This window comes from Topomyia yanbarensis, chromosome 2 (genome assembly GCF_030247195.1).
Source record: "Topomyia yanbarensis strain Yona2022 chromosome 2, ASM3024719v1, whole genome shotgun sequence".
NCBI classification, from domain to species: domain Eukaryota; kingdom Metazoa; phylum Arthropoda; class Insecta; order Diptera; family Culicidae; genus Topomyia; species Topomyia yanbarensis.
In genome coordinates, this window is record NC_080671.1 from 109,904,960 (window position 1) to 109,921,184 (window position 16,225).

At 39.1% G+C, this 16,225-nt stretch overlaps 1 protein-coding gene across 1 annotated transcript in view; it reads left to right on the top strand.

Moving 5' to 3' along the window:
- The window catches only part of LOC131679164 (uncharacterized protein DDB_G0283357-like), a 469,006-nt gene extending 457,415 nt beyond the window's left edge, over window positions 1-11,591 (top strand). Inside the window, exons 5-8 of the mRNA XM_058959797.1 lie at window positions 9,019-9,712; window positions 9,779-10,028; window positions 10,089-10,501; window positions 10,582-11,591. Coding sequence (XP_058815780.1) covers window positions 9,019-9,712; window positions 9,779-10,028; window positions 10,089-10,501; window positions 10,582-10,691 — 1,467 coding nt within the window. The 3' untranslated portion in view covers window positions 10,692-11,591. The remainder of the gene's footprint in view (window positions 1-9,018; window positions 9,713-9,778; window positions 10,029-10,088; window positions 10,502-10,581) is intronic.
- Window positions 11,592-16,225: the final 4,634 nt, after the last annotated feature.

Genomic DNA, 16,225 nt, shown 5'->3' on the forward strand with positions numbered 1-16,225 from the left:
TAGTTTTCGAGTGACACTATGCGATGGGCAAAATGTGATGAGTGTGTATAATAAACTACTTTATCGACACTATCAAATGCGGCTGATGTAAAAAGAACTTTATAAATGTTTTTTTTCTGAATCACCCAAGAGCCTCTTCCCCCTCCCCCCTCATCAGTTCGAATAACTTTTTTATTCTATCGATTTATGGTAATCTGTGATTTGATTGCATGCCGTCCTCCATGTTCGGTTGTTGACATCTTATGGTGGTGGTACTGCCGCTTTTACCAATTCAATATTAATTCTTCAAAAGGGCTAATCAGATTTTTGTAAACAAACTTATTTCGCTCATTATTACGCTGCCGAGTTGAATTTCATGAAAACTACACATGAATCAACATCTTTACCCTTGGTAGATTCAATTTCAAATGTTTTCTGTGTTGAAATTATAACAAATTAAGAGAAATCGACAAAATAAAAGTTTGTTTACAAATCTTATTAGCCCTATTCAAAAGTTGATATGGAATTGAGCTATTTCTGTAATCTTGTGGAACGTATTTTGGTCTTCATAACAATCTAGCCAATTAGAAAGAGGGTAAATCGACATGTCATATACTAATAAACTGTTGATGATTACGAATGACCATGATTGTAAGAGCCGAATAATTACGGAGCATACCGTATATGGTTGGAACTTCAATTCAAATTTTCCCTTAATTTTCCTTGAATTGGTTTAAGAGGAGGTTTGCGAGCCTTTCGGTGATGGTGAGCCGTGTGTTTGATACAATACATTCATATATAATATATAAACCGTTGAATCTGGTTGGTTAGGCAAATCGAGAATCTGGATGATGCATCCGTTATTAGAATTGACCATCTCTCCTCGTCTTGACAGGTGTAGCAACTTTCGGCAGCTGTGTACTTACGATGTTAAAAAGACTCATGATGTATACGAAAAATGTAATACATTTACATTGATCCACTTAAGAAAAAGGTATAAGCTCGGGTATTAGAGGAGGATTGAAATTATTGAGTTGCTAGGACTGCAATACATGGTATTAGCCCTTCTTTAGAAGTCCATCTTAAATTCGTGAAGCTCCTTACTACTAACAGAACTTCTTAAACGGCAGTACGATGTGATATATTTTGCCATATACGAAATTTGATTATGATTAGTTTTACCACAGATAACAGACGTTTAGGCTCGATTTGAATAGAATCCGAATAAATCAGACGTCTGAAACACGTTTGGCAAACGTTTGTGGATGGCGCAGTGATCGATACAATGCAGTTAGAGTGCAGCTGTCAAACACGTATAGCAAACAGTTGCGCAGATGGCAATAGTGAAACACGGATTTCCAACGTTTATCAATTTGAAAGTTTACACAGGTTTTTAAAAAAAATTTGTTCTAGTCTAAATGTCTGTTATCTGTGGTTTTACCATTTTGCTGAATGTGCTTATAAACAAATTGTTGCTATAGATGAAATGTGAATTAATCTAATCGATCTTCGCTGAGTAAAACATTATTGACAGCCTTTTGGATTCATTTCACCTTTTACAGAAATGTATGAAGCTTTAGATTTTGTCCAAAAACGAACCCTGTACGCCAAAAATTAAATTTGGAATTTCTTTTATCCAACCTAAATAATCTGATTTCCGCTTGGTAAGAAATAATAATAAAGTATTAAAGCACTTTATCCGTGGATAAATTATTATTTTTTCCCAATAAATATGTGCAATAAACAAAGATTCGTTATTTCATTTTAACAACACATTCAATTCAATATAAAGGATTATTGAAAACTGTAACCAAACGATTCGACTTGAGGTGAACATTATGGTAATTTTGTAAGGAAATTGTAACGATACACGTTTTTCTTTAAAGCAAACCTTACAGAACCATATGAAAACGACTACCATCATTGTGACTTCAATTCAAATAGTTTCGATATATTTTTTAATAATCCTGCGGAAGCACCTCAATGCTTTTCTAACATACAATATTATATTATAACGATTCCCTATATTGTAACAATAACTCGTATCTTCATTCTATAATTTTACAGGAAAATGCATTTATCGTAATATCATAAATAGACCTTAACGTATGTGGTTACCATAGCACTTATGATTTTTGTATAATATGGAGGATTCCAGATAAAGTTTTTATTTGTGCGGGTTGTCATCTGCCCTGTAGATGCCAGTTTAGGTTAAATGTTCACATGTTTTGGGTATTCAAGCTTACATGAAGAGTAAGAAGTATGTTCAGAGTAGTGCTTGAAAAACCTAGTCAATACCCCAGTAGAGAGATATTCACAGGGTCAATGAAATTGAAAATGAATGGAAAATGATTGAGCAGCTCGGCTGTTTGAATGAATTATGCAAACGAACAAATGCTAATTGAGCATAGTAGGGCCTGATTTGAGATTTGTTCCTCCTTCAAATTCAAAACAACGTGTTGAAAATTTGCAGCTCTGGCTCCAGCTCATATCTCATAAAAAGATGTGACCTTATTTTTTTTCCTGAGATGTTCATTTATTGAAATTCTTCTGACGACGGGTTGAAAAATTTAAATTTGTCCTTTCTTTTCACTCCAAAGCGTGATATTTTTTATGTTAAATTCTTGCAAAAATCGCTAAATCGTTAATGCTAAAAAATCGGAAAAAATTTGCCTATTCTGAAATTACCTCTACGAAGTTCCATCCAGATCGGAGCACTAGATTTCAAACTACTTTTTGTTTAAAATTTTGAACATTCAAAACATCGATTTTATAGTCAACACAGTTTTTTATCGCAATTTTTTTTTTGAAAACCAATCAATTCTAGAACACCAGAACACATTTTTCTTCCATATTTTTCTAACTTTTTCGATTTCAGTTGAGCGGTTATTCTGGAAGAGTGTTCACCGCAAGCTTCTGTGAAAAATGAGCTTCGGGGACGCGGCCGACTCCGACAGTTTGCAGTATTTTTTATTCAACTTATTTTTATTTTCTTTGATAGTAAGACTAACAAATTGCCTTTCGTTTTTGCAAATAAAACTTGCTTCTAAAAATCACTAACTTGAATATATTAACTTGGTTTGTAAGTAGAATCAGTTTCTATGTTTAGAAAAAACCTCTGATATATATTTTTAAGCTGTGGACCATTTGGCAAACTTTTTTCGCTTTGGTTGAAATTTGATAGTTTATTTTTCTCTCGAATGGTTAAATCTAACCACAAGAATGACCCATTCCAAATGTTGACAAATGGATATGTATTTGGAATTGACAGCTGTAAAACCAACTTCAAGTATGGCACTCGCAGCCTTAGAACGTAAATATCCACATAATGAAATAACCTAAAATATGTTTGACGCAACATGTTTTCGTTTTCATATTTGCCCTTTTGGGGGCGGACATAGCGTAGTTGGTAAATCAATTGCCTTGTACGCAGCTCATCTGAATTCGATTCCCAACCCCGCGCATAGGGTTAGAGATTTTTCTAAAAGAGATTTCTCTAAACCGACAAAGAGGCGAATGACCCTAAGGTTATAATCTCTATAATCAAAAAAAATATTTCCCCTTTGTTTTCTACTGAAAAATATTGCCAACCGAAATAAAGTACAGAATACTGTTTCCACTACACTTTTTACACTATCAAAAAATTTAACTGTCAAACTGTAAAATTGAACCATGCTATAGAACAGGGTTATTTTGCAAATAACTCTTGAAGTATAACTAATAGATAGAAATGGACTTTATAATGAATCGGATCATCTGGTTAAGCTGCAGAGCCCCCGAACGCTAAAAATATGATGTCTATGTCAAACTTCATATCGAAGTAACTTGACATTTTTTTCGAAACTTTGTTTATATTTATTTACATGCATCTAGGCATAAATAATGATTTTAATTTTCTCAGTACACCTTCAAAAGAAACTTTAAACTGGGCGCCATCAAATCTGAAGGACTCATCCTAAAATTGTTAAATGAACCACACAATTCTAAAACTTTCTTTGTACGATTTACGTCATTATTATTTGTCTTTACTATAGATATTAAAACAGCTTTTCATTCACATGTTTTAAATATAGGGATGATATACATTATTTCAAGTCAAAAAATATTTTTGGACTTCCAAAAAACTTTTGCGTCACAAAATATTTTTTGATTCTACATTCCCATTTCTTGGAATAGCGAACATTTACAGCATCGTCTCATGTCCATAACTGGTTCCATATCGAGGATAAAATACATGTTGGGCGTAGTTCATTGCACTTTTAAGCAACGATACGGGCTAATTACATAATTCAAACACCATAAAGACTTATTAAGATTTATAAAAATCCAATTGAAAAATACGCTTTTGTTGAATCTTCCCACCAGTTGTTTTTTATAGTGACCATTTCCTCTTTATATTCAAAAACAGTCGTTCTGTCTGGTAATTTGATTATTTCATTAAAACGTAGATTATTTGAAATTTTCATATAAAATTAGCGTTTTTAATATGTTATATTATAGCAAGATCGCAATATTGTCTTAAAACGATGCTCGAAACTCTTGAACGCATCCAAATTCTTATTTATCGTTGAAGACATAGAAATACAATTTATTTGACGATGGCAATACGGATTACCGAAAAGTTCATCTGGCATATGTGAAAATAACATTAAAATCATAGAAAAACTTTAATAATATTTACTACTTCGCCCAATCTAGACAAAAAAATCAAGGAAACTTATTATTCGGAAACACTTTCAAGCAAGAATAGGATAACAATACTCTCATTTCCTCGATGTTCACTGTTTTGTGGCTCGGAGTGACAGTTTCGTTCTGGCTGGCTATGACATTCACATTTATTGAGTCTGTTTCTCCCTCCCAGGTGAAAACGTATTTTAATTTAAACAATTAGGACACCATCTGACGCATTTTTTGTTCTATGTGGTATGTCGGTTCGTCGGTGGTTTTACTATTTTTTTCGTTGCTTACTTGTACATGATTTTTTATGTTTACTGCACGCGTTTTAATGGTTTACTGCACGATTGTTAAAGATATCACAATTAACAGTATATTAATACGGAACACACGAAAATGAAACTAAGTATCTCTAAAAATGATATTGCGTTGAAATGACGCGAAAACTAGAAGCAGATCAAAAATGCATTTAATTTCTATTTTTGCATCAACTTTGCACTCCTTCGCACAAAAAGTTTGTTTAACAATCGTCCTACGCAAATCACTTTGCTCGACGTTGTGTTGAATATAGGGCTAGTTTTTGTAGGGTTTTGACGTCTTACACGTAACGCAAAATACATTTTGAATTTCTATTTTGATGGAAAGAAATGCATTTAATTTCGCTGATTTTTTAAAATGCATCACAAGTGATCTGCCCCTAGCGCGAAACCAAAAATAGTCTCTTCGGCTATATCGTTCTCAGCAAATTGAAATATTTTTTGGTTTTTTGGTGTAGCACTATACCACTGAAAACTGACATCCAAGTAAAGTTTTCAATGTGTGTAAAAATTTTATTTCACTATTGTAAACTTCCGTGCCATCATCGTGGTTGCTGCATTTATGTTCACGAACATCTGATTTATTTATTGCTTCTTTCGAGTGTGCACTTTATCAATGATGGTGCTGGCTGTAGATTTTTAAGTACTTTTTACCGTTGTCAATGTTACCTAAGCAGCTGGCACAGATTTTTTGTGTTCAGCGATTTTTGAGCTGGGTAGACCGTAATGTGCCCCTCTCAGAGAACTGGTACGTATTAGTTTATCCTTGAAATGCGCAAATCTAAATCTGTGTGTACCGATACTATCGTATTATGCTTTGCACTGAAGGGCCAGGTAGGAGAAAATAGATCGTTCCATCGACATGCTCACCACAAAACACTATTTGAAATACCGGGAAGTAGTTCCTATATGTGCCCTGTAGAATGGATTCCATTTCTCTCAAATTTGACATGAATCTGCGAGTAAGCGGTGTCCGTTTTTCTAGCCGAACATTGATTCTCAACATTTTTAATGATAGCATTGTCACACACAACCATGTGTTTTAAATTATTCAAAATTAATTGTTTAGCCAGGGCCAATTTGTTTAACGCTATGAATTCGATAAAGGTGACTTACTTAAGTCTAATATCCGATTTTACTTATAGAAACTGTTCCGCATCTTATGTGAGTCATCAATAATCTTCGTATGTGGCCGGAGCAACAATTCTTGCTTCTGCGACATACTCAAGGGCGAACACGAAATTATTGCGACATCGAAAATGTCATGCAAATTTTCTTATAATGTTTAAAATCAAACCAAAATTTTGGGGTAGTTTTTTACATATATTTACTTCAAAAATCAAAAGAAAAGTTAATCGATGGAGCCTTGAGTGTAAAATTGAACGCATTTTCGCTTGATGCCCTCCATCAAAGTCTTTACAGTGTCATCCGGTACCAGTTTCTCAGTTTTTTTTATTTTCTTAACATGTCCTTCTCGTCTTTGACTGTCTTCTTCCTCCCCGAAGTTCCCGCTTCATCATTGCCCACTGCTCCACCGGGCGCAGCTCCGGACAGTTTGGCGGATTCATGTCCTTTGGAACAATATGGACAGAATTGGTCTCATACCACTCCAGGACACTTTTAGAATAGTGGCATGATGCCAAATCTGGCCAAAATAGCGGAGCTTCGTCGTGCTACTGCAAGAACGGCAAAAGGCACTTCTCGAGGCACTCAGATTTGTAGATCTCGCCATTTACTGTGTCCTTTGTCACGAAAGGCTCACTCCTCAGTCCGCAAGAGCAGATGGCCTGCCAAATGAGATATTTGGAGGCGAACTTTGACATTTTCTTCTTTTTAAATTTGTCGGCCACATAGAACTTGCTCTTGTCGGTGAAAAACTCCAACCCTGGAATTTGCTTAAAATCGGCTTTTATATACGTTTCGTCGTCCATCACACAGCAGCCATATTTTGTCAGCATCTTCTCGTAGAGCTTCCGTGCCCGAGTTTTAGCCGTCGATTGTTGCCGCTCACCGCGGTTTGGGAAGTTCTGTTCCTTGTATGTATGTAGTCCAGCTCTCTTCTTTGCATTCTGGACGTAGCTCTGCGACATGCCGATCTTTTTAGCCAAATCACGGCTTGAGACGTTGGGATTTGCTTTAATCATCCGCTTCACCTTTCCCTCCGTCTTTTTGTTCTCCGGTCCCGGTTTTCTTCCAGCTCCTTTGCCGTGGTCCAACGTTAACCGCTCCTGGAACCGCTTCAACACTCTGGAGACGGTTGAATGGTGAATGTTCAACATTTTTCCCAACTGCCGGTACGACAGGTCAGGAAATTCCAGGTGTTTGGAAAGAATATGTTCTCTCGACTCGCGTTGGTTCACCTCCATTTTCGTTGAATCGAAAAACACACCTTCGAGTTTGACAGCATGTAAACAATACACATCAATGAGAAAGTGTGCAAAATTTGGTTGATTTTTACCCAATGGTAAAAAAGTTATGCCCTGTTGAATCTAGACAGATTACTACGACAAGAATTATGGTAACCAGGGATGTTATGCACCTCAGAGCAAATAAAGAGACAAAACAAACGCTCTTTGCACTTTTCATGCGAACCACCGCTCTTCTCTTTCACAATAAACCTTTTCACTCCGATGCGTGTTGCTCCCACACGTGTATTCTACTCCATGGCTGCACGCCACAAAGAGTAGAAATAAAGAGGCTCTTTAGTGTGTATCTTGGTCCCACGCGCACGTAAGTAGAGAAGGCAACCAAAAAACATTTTTAAAACGTTCTTCAGGTCAAACTTTATCTGAATTGCAGTTTGATTCGCCTTCTTACCTGCTTTCCAGTGAGGGGAGGCACAAAAAAGTGGCTCCTCAAGGTGACTCTTTGAACGAAATTGTGCAGCTCTTGGTGCACAGATCTTACTATTTTTCGTTTTCAAGTGTCTCTTTGTGCGGTCGTTCTGCACAGCGCAGTGTTTTTGTGCTGCTCTATTTTCAATCGGTGTATTTCGCTCCTTGTGGCTCATTGTGTGAGCAAATAACAAGCCTGATGGTAACAGTGCATTTTGTTCTTCAGACAAGGAGCACAATATAATAGTATTTTTTCGTTCGTTTCGCATTGGCTCGGCCAGAAGCATGAAGAACACTGAGTTTCGTGACCATTGTCTTTGGTGGTTAGGTAGAGCTGTCTTCTTCAACTTTTTCTCGATAATTTGTTCAAACCAAACAATTTGTTGAAGTCTTTCAAGCGGATGCCGATTGTTGCTAAATTACATATTTTCAATCAAATAATTTAGTATCTATCAATGTGTGCTTCCAAGTTTTGATCCTGGACTATTTTCACACAATGTTGCAACTATCTACTGCTACTTTAGACGCGCACTTTGATTGCTATAATTGATGCCCAAGGAAGTGTAAACACCTTGCGATGAGACAACAGGTGATTAAGGAAAGCTACTAAAATGTTGCGACTGGTTGCATATTTAAGTTAGTAAGTTGGGGTAACGTTTCGATTTAACCTGTTCAGTGTATGGCAGCCGACTTGTCTGCACACACCGTCCAAACGTGATCTTAGAGAATCCATCGATGGGAATCGACCCAAGAGCGCCTGTTTTATCATTACCATACACTCACTACAAGTTCTGTGGAAATTGCGCACCTATCTTTTTATTTCTGTTCAAATAAAACTACATTTTTAACAACAAGTGTGGCGTTCAGTTCTGAAGACCTATGTCGCAAGCTGGGACTTGGTGTGCCGTCGGGCGCGTGATGGATTTAATAGTGAGAACCGTCCCGTATGTTCCCTCGAACATACACTCCCAGTATGGGCGTTTACGGCGGATCGTCGATCGAGGTACATATGTCTTCGTTATTCGCACCGCAAGAAGCCTTTTTCTGCTTTTTCCAAGAAACCTCTCTCTTTCTTCTACTGGAACTACAAGATTAGCTATATATTCAACATGAACATTGATTGCGGCAATCAGTCCGGAGATTGATTGTGAATCTGAACAAAGCCACTAATGAACGTGCCGTTTCTCATTATTGATTTTCCTCCCTTTTTCCAGATCAAATTGGTGGACGTCGAGAAGGTCGAATGGTTAAACCGACGATCATACAGCGCAATTGGCTTGCTTCTCGGTTCGCGAGAAGGTCGCGTGTTATTGCGCTGCGATCAAGGCCTGGAAGATTGGTTCGAGCTGCTGGAGGAATGCACCCTGAGCAGCAAGGAACGTCGTCGTGCCCTTCGGTTGACACAAGGACCCCGATCGCGTGCCTCTTTGGCTGCACCGGTTTCGCATGCCTCACTGCAAAGCAACCATCTTGGCCTCGGAGGAACCTACTCGGGAGCTATCGAGGATTGGCTGATGTCCCGTCACCATAAAACCTCGAACAATCTGAACCACTTGCACTTCCTGCACTCGGATTCGGTACCGGACCTGAGCGCAATTAATGAAAACGGTCTGGCAAATGGAATGCTGACGAACCATTCCACTCCGAAGAAGGTTCCAAATGCAAGACATAACCATTTGGGTAACGCTAGTAACGGATACAGCAGTCACAGCGGAAGCATCTACAATGGATTTCCGTACTCGCCACTCAAGAAGCTGTCCGATAATTTCATCAACGGAAACAGTACCTACATCATTAACGACGAGGATGAAGAGGTTGAACTGCGTCGCGGCGGGCGCTACAGGGATAATGATGACCTGTACCGACGCCCGCTGGGACCGACTGGAAACGATACCAAGAGACATTCGCGTGAGTATTTCTCTGACTTTATACTTGAATATTTAAATTGCTTAAACTAACTGAATACAATTCTAGTGCTTACTGAAGTGGATTATTCCGCTTGTGATAGTGGCCTCGATACGCCACCCTCCACCCACCGTCCATCTAGCTGCCGGGACAATATGTACCTCGTGGCGGCTTACAATCAACACAACCAAAGCTTGAATAAGGACAAAACTACGGACACTGGAATCAGCTCCTCGCGAGGCACTCTAGTCTCACCAGCGAACAGCATTCGTCATGGTTACCTAAATAATAACAACAACACAAATAGTTACGGATCAAGGTAAAGGGAGTCAATGTATTTTCTTTCATCAATTTTACTGATAGTCCAACACATTTTTAGATACAGCGTGCAGGAGCAGAAGATTCTACGTGCTCGTAACAATCCAGAGGAGAACAAGAACTCAATCCGTTCTATCCGCGCTGAATTGTTTGAACAAAGCAAACACAATAACAATAACAATAATCACATCACCAATGGACACCACGCTCACCTACAGCAGGGAAGTATTGGCAGCAACGGGAACATCCATCAACTGCACCATCAATTGCTACTTCAACAACAACAACAACACCAGCAGCAACAACAACATCACATAAACGGGCTAAACAATAACAACAACAACAGCGGACATCACTACAACGGAAACAGTATTAGTAGCATCAATGGCAATGGTACGGCTGCATCACGTGAGCGTTACCAGCATCCGGCATTGGCTGCCATCATCAGCGAGTCTCAGGGAATGAAGTTTAGAGGTAGGTTGCAATATCAGTTAGACTCTATTATCGGCCATCATAAAAAAATAAATTGACTATATCATGTGCTTCCCTTCCAGATCGTTCCTATTCCGACTGCCAGCAGCAAGTACCACGCCGGCAATGGATCACCAACACGCCTAGCCCAAAGCGCATCCCCTACCTGGGAACGCCACCGACTCGTGTCTGAGCAGTCTGAGGTTCGAATCATGGTGACCGTAGAAGTATAAAAGTTTACTGCTGATTTTTGTTCTTACCAAAACATAAAAAACACCGAATTTCAACTAGTAGGACAAATAGATTCTAACGACACATACGACGAACTGTGTATTCTCTTTAATGTATAACATTTTGTAGCATGACTAGTGTGAAATTAAGAGTTAAGCTATATAGTTCCAGTAGCTTCGATAAGGCCATCAGTTTGAGCCTAAATTATTTCGTAACTCGTAGCCTTGATAGTCGTATCGTATTTTAGCTGTGGATTGCTTTGTACAACTCTAGACCGATTGAACAATAAAATTGTAGCCATTTAGCGCACTATTGGACGAATGAACATCTTGCTGCCAGTAGAAACATAGCAATACACATATCAACGAGTCACCCAAAATAATAAATTTTATGAGTCACAGATTTTCTCAATAATCTCAAATCGAAACTGTATACCGCAATAGGAAGAATCATCTATAAATTGCAGGTGTTCCAAAAATGATTTTTCGTTTAAACTAGCTTACTTTCATGGTGACGTTACACGAACATTTAAAAAAATACTAAGTAGGTTTCAACTCAAAATTAACTCGAAATTTACAAATCTCCGTAATTTAAAAAAATTGATGAATTTCAGATTGTTTACAAAATCTTCGTTACGTTTAGATTGATTTAATTAAATGCCTAAATTGTGTATATAAATAAAATATGGATAATAAATTACTGAAATCGGTGAATAAACATTCAAGCAGACGGGACGGCAACTGGTGGCGAACGCAAATGCAGCGCAATGACATCTCTGCTTAAAATTAGATTTACCGGATTGCGAGAAATTGATTATTTTCCCTAACCGCTGTAGAACAAATTGTATTAGAAAATAAAATGATCGGCAAGTTAACAAAAGAGTTGTAAATTTAGTGAGATGTCCGATTTCCATCAATATTGATCGAACGATCGATCGACCCAAAGGCGGAAAACTGGTGTGGAAAATTTATGATTCTCGTGTTTGAGCGGAGAGAATTCGAAACGCCACTCTTTAATTTTGTCGGTCCTTCGTATTCTCTGCGAACCTCTTGTCTATACACCTGTCGAGTCAGTATCGAAAATTATTTTCTACCAGCTTACCGTCTGGCATTCTGATGACATGCCCAACATATAGGGTTACCAAATGGGCTGAAAGCGAAATAAGGACATCTTGAATTTTGACAAATTTTACTCATCTTTGACTAAAATGTTTTTGGTTGAGTGGTGTTAAGAAAAGATTTCCAATATTTTTTTTTAAATTAGGTCGTGGCATCCCATTTTACATTTGAAATTTGTATGGATATTAGTACGAGAAATCCTATTTTTTTAAATTTTATTTTCCAAAAATCAAAGTTTTTCCTTAAGTATAGAACTTATTGATTAAAGTCCATGAAGTAACTAAGAAATTTGCCGACTGTGCTAGAAAGTGATAGCTGTTTAAAATTCGATGGTGCGAATTAGAGGACAAATCTTTTTTTTCTGTCCGCGCTCAACAAGATGAGAAACATGAAAAGTATTAGTTTGTAACTTTTTTTCAAACAATAAAATTAATCAATGTTTTTGAATCATTAATCTGAACATAACAAATCAAAAGACTATAAGGAAGTGAACAACTAAAATGGAGAGCAAAATGTTTTATTCGCTTGAGTGAATTTAATCTTATTGATTTCAAATATATCATGGATTGAGATTAAAACTAAGGACATTTGAAATAAAATTAAGGACGCTTTCCCAAATCATCAAAATTAAGGACATGTCCTTTAAAATAAGGACGGTTGGTAACCCTACCAACATACCGCAGCCGTCTTATGTTTGCAGCGTGAATGATGAGTGGTTATACAAGTAGCTGTTGCAATTCACCATTTATTCATCGCACCCCAAGTCCGTTTTCCTAGGGTGACCATATCAGGCGAGTAAAAAACCAGGACAGACGAAAGAGGCCTGCCTCTCCCCATTCTCATTCTATCGGCTGTGCCTTCACAGGTTTTCATCAAAGGCCTTAGTATAAAGGTACGCAAAGAGTGTGCAGAAAGTGAAGCCGAAAAAAGTGTACCTATCGAGCAAAATTGGAATCCAACTTTGCTGCAGAGGTATCAGAGATGGATTCCAATTGTGCTCGATAGGTAGGCTTTTTTTGACTTCACTCTTTGCGCAACTGTTCTCTATAGACTGTAGTTTTCATCAGCTAAAAAGTTCTGAAGTGTGACAGGCAGGGCTTCGGCAGTAAAAAGTTCTGGGGGTGCGTGGAAGACCTCTGCCAGAAAATTTTTCATGAGAATTTCATCACAGAGCATTTTTTCGGATTTAAAAACATGCAGTTCTTGCTACACCACCAACCAACCCTGAAATGAGCGGTTGATAGGAAATATTTTGAGATCGTCTGCGCAGGTCCGCGAAGTTTTCAGCACTAAACACCGGCCATTGAAGGAAAGCAGAAACATCAACGGTCCCAAGTAGCTTATCTGCACTTTATCTGGCAATCTCCAATGATAACCATTATCTCACGTTCTGAGAGCTAGGATCGAAGCAGCTGCAAAACCTAGCGTTGATTCCAATTTTCTTTATTTTATATGAAAACCGGTGGATAGGTTGGTGTAAATAACATCATTTTTAGCGCAACATTCCACACTACCTGTTACGTAGGATGCTATACTTGGCAGGTTAGTCGTTGTTCAGCGACCAGACATGAAGCCATGTTAATCGTGAATTTGGAACTATTTTTTTTATTTCGTTTATTTGGCACGGCTCAATGCGTTTGCTTACCTGAGCTGTGGAGCTTTCAATATTGACAATGTGTAAATAAAAATAAATAAATTGCTTTTATTAAGTATCCATCTTGTGTACGCGATTTGTTACTTCGCGTAAAGATCTTCTATTTTGTGGAAGAACCTTGGGGATCACTTAGTCCGCTTTCTTTCGGTTTATCGTGTATAGGTTTTTACGATTAACTGGATTGAGTTGTTTGTGGGACCTATGATCGTGTATCTGTGTTTTAGTCATTTACTTTATTGTTTATAGACATCTGTGAGGAAATTATAGCTATCATTTGGGACTAAGAAAATCGGCCCTACCATTTCCGAGAAACTGATGTGAATTTGTTAATTTTGAAAGATGGCCGCTTTTCCCGGGCACTTCTGGAACCGTCTATGGTGGTCAATGTAGTCAACGAAAGTTTGGTTGGCCGTCAGTGACATAGAACTGCAAATTTAAGTTGTTTGAGAGACATTTCAGCAAATTTTTTACCTTTTTGCTTCCATCGGGGTATCGGTTTGAATCGCAATTTGCTATGTGATCGCACGCCACAACCCGTAACTCCGGAACCGGAAGTCGGATCGGGATGAAATTTAATAGCCATTTACGGGGGCGCAACACCTTTCATTTGAGACTAAGTTTGGTTGAATCGGTCTAGCCATTTTTGAGAAAACGATGTGACTGTTATTCTGAATTTAGATTCTTCCGCCGGGGCTTCCGGAACAAATTCAGAATAACAGTCACAATGTGGCCCAAGAGACTTTGAATGGCTGTTAATGATCTAATACTACAAATCCAAGCAGTTGTCGTCGCATTTTGGAAAAATTTTCACCTTTATACATTAATTGCAGAATTTATTAAAATCGACATTTTCTGCATGATCGTACTCACCACCCTGTAATTCCGGAACCGGAAGTCGGATCCATTAGAAATTCAATAGCAGCCTATGGGAACACGTTGTACCTTTTATTTGAAACTAAGTTTATGAAAATCGGTTCAGACATCTCTGAGAAAAGTGAGTGAGATTTTTGGTCACATATGCACACGAACATACACACACATACATCCAAACATTTTACCTGGGTGTGATGGTCGACGATCGGTTGAATTACAACAGCCATGTCGACTATGTATGTTGGAAGGCTGCGAGGACAACTAACGCATTGGCAAGGATCATGCCGAATCACGGAGGAGCAAGAGGCTGCACGAGATGTCTCCTGGCGGGTGTCTCATCCTCAATACTGAGGTATGGCCTACCGGCCTGGGCTGCTGCGCTGGACTCAAAGCGGAACCGGACGAAGTTGACAAACACGTTTCGCCTAATGGCTGTTCGAGTCGCGAGTGCGTACAGAACGATATCGTCAGAGGCGGTATGCGTAATTGCCGGGATGATGGAACCACAAATCGGGTTTCGGGAGAAATTCCGCTGCCGGGAAACGCACCGACGGTGTAGACTGGGTCCACTGCCGGGGACCGCTTCAGTAGTACGCGATGTAGCACCGGGCTCGGGTCGTCGGGCCGCCAGCAAACCGGACGTCAGGCTTCACCGGAATCGCCGGACCCACTTCGGCACTACCGGGTAGCTCGTGGGTAGGCTAGACCCACCGCCGGGGATTAGACCGAGTCGAATAGCCAGGAGTGGGTCGTTGGAGAGCCAGTGAACCGGAAACTATGCTCCATCCGGAATCGCTGGATGGACCTCAGCATCTACTGGCTGGCCCGTTGAGTAGGCTAATGGCTCACAGAAACGTACATCGGTATCGGGAGCAATCTACCGCCGGGGAATTCACGATAGGGTAGATTCGGCGCCGTGAACTACCCGACATAATCGTGATGAAAAGTGGAGCTAATTGGCTCACGAAACAAACACCGGTAACGAAAGAAATTCCGTTGTCGGGGAACTCTCAGTCAGTCGGATAATATCTGAGTTGATTTCGGTAAAGCTGGGACCTAAATGGCTCAAGAGGTATCGGTATCGGGAGAAATTCCTCCGTCGGGAAACTATCGGTCGGAGTAGGGTGTGTTCACCGTTGAGCACTATCCAAGCAAATCGTGATAAGGCCGGGAGCTGAATGACTCACGGAAACATGAGCTAAATGGCTCAGGGAATCAGTACCTAAACGGCTCATCACGGGGACGACAACTAAACGGTGACGTAATAGATGAATACAAAAAGCAAGAGAAGAGTCGAGAGTTAAATAAAAGCTCATAGGTCGTGCCACTCCGTGAACCAAGCGAGGCTCCGAGCAGAAGAAAGAGGTGCGACAGCACAATGAACTCCTCATGAAGTAATACGATGACGTAGTTCCGTGGGGTAGAAGGGCGTAAAAAGTAAGGAATGTTTTTCGTGGTTAGGCACGAACGTGAGTCATGAGTCCCACACAGTGCCAATACACTACAGGCCAGGCTTTAGAAGCTTTTTAACTTTACTATAAAAAAACGCAGACATTTGCCGAACTCGACGAACTGAATTGAATGATATATGTCACTCGGCCCTCCGGACCTCTGATAAAAAGTTGTTTTCAGAGCAATTGCAATATTTTTCAATTGAGAAAGGCATAAATCGGAGGAGGTCTGAAATTTCGATTTTGAAATGTTTATTGTATAATACGTAATATGTAATAACCTCACTCAATGATAATCAGTTTTGATGGTCGAAATCGGTTTGGAATGATTTTGAGTGTGGAACAAATATGAAATTGAAATAAATCGAAAATTTCTCAAAAAGTTAAAAAGGTTCGGGTG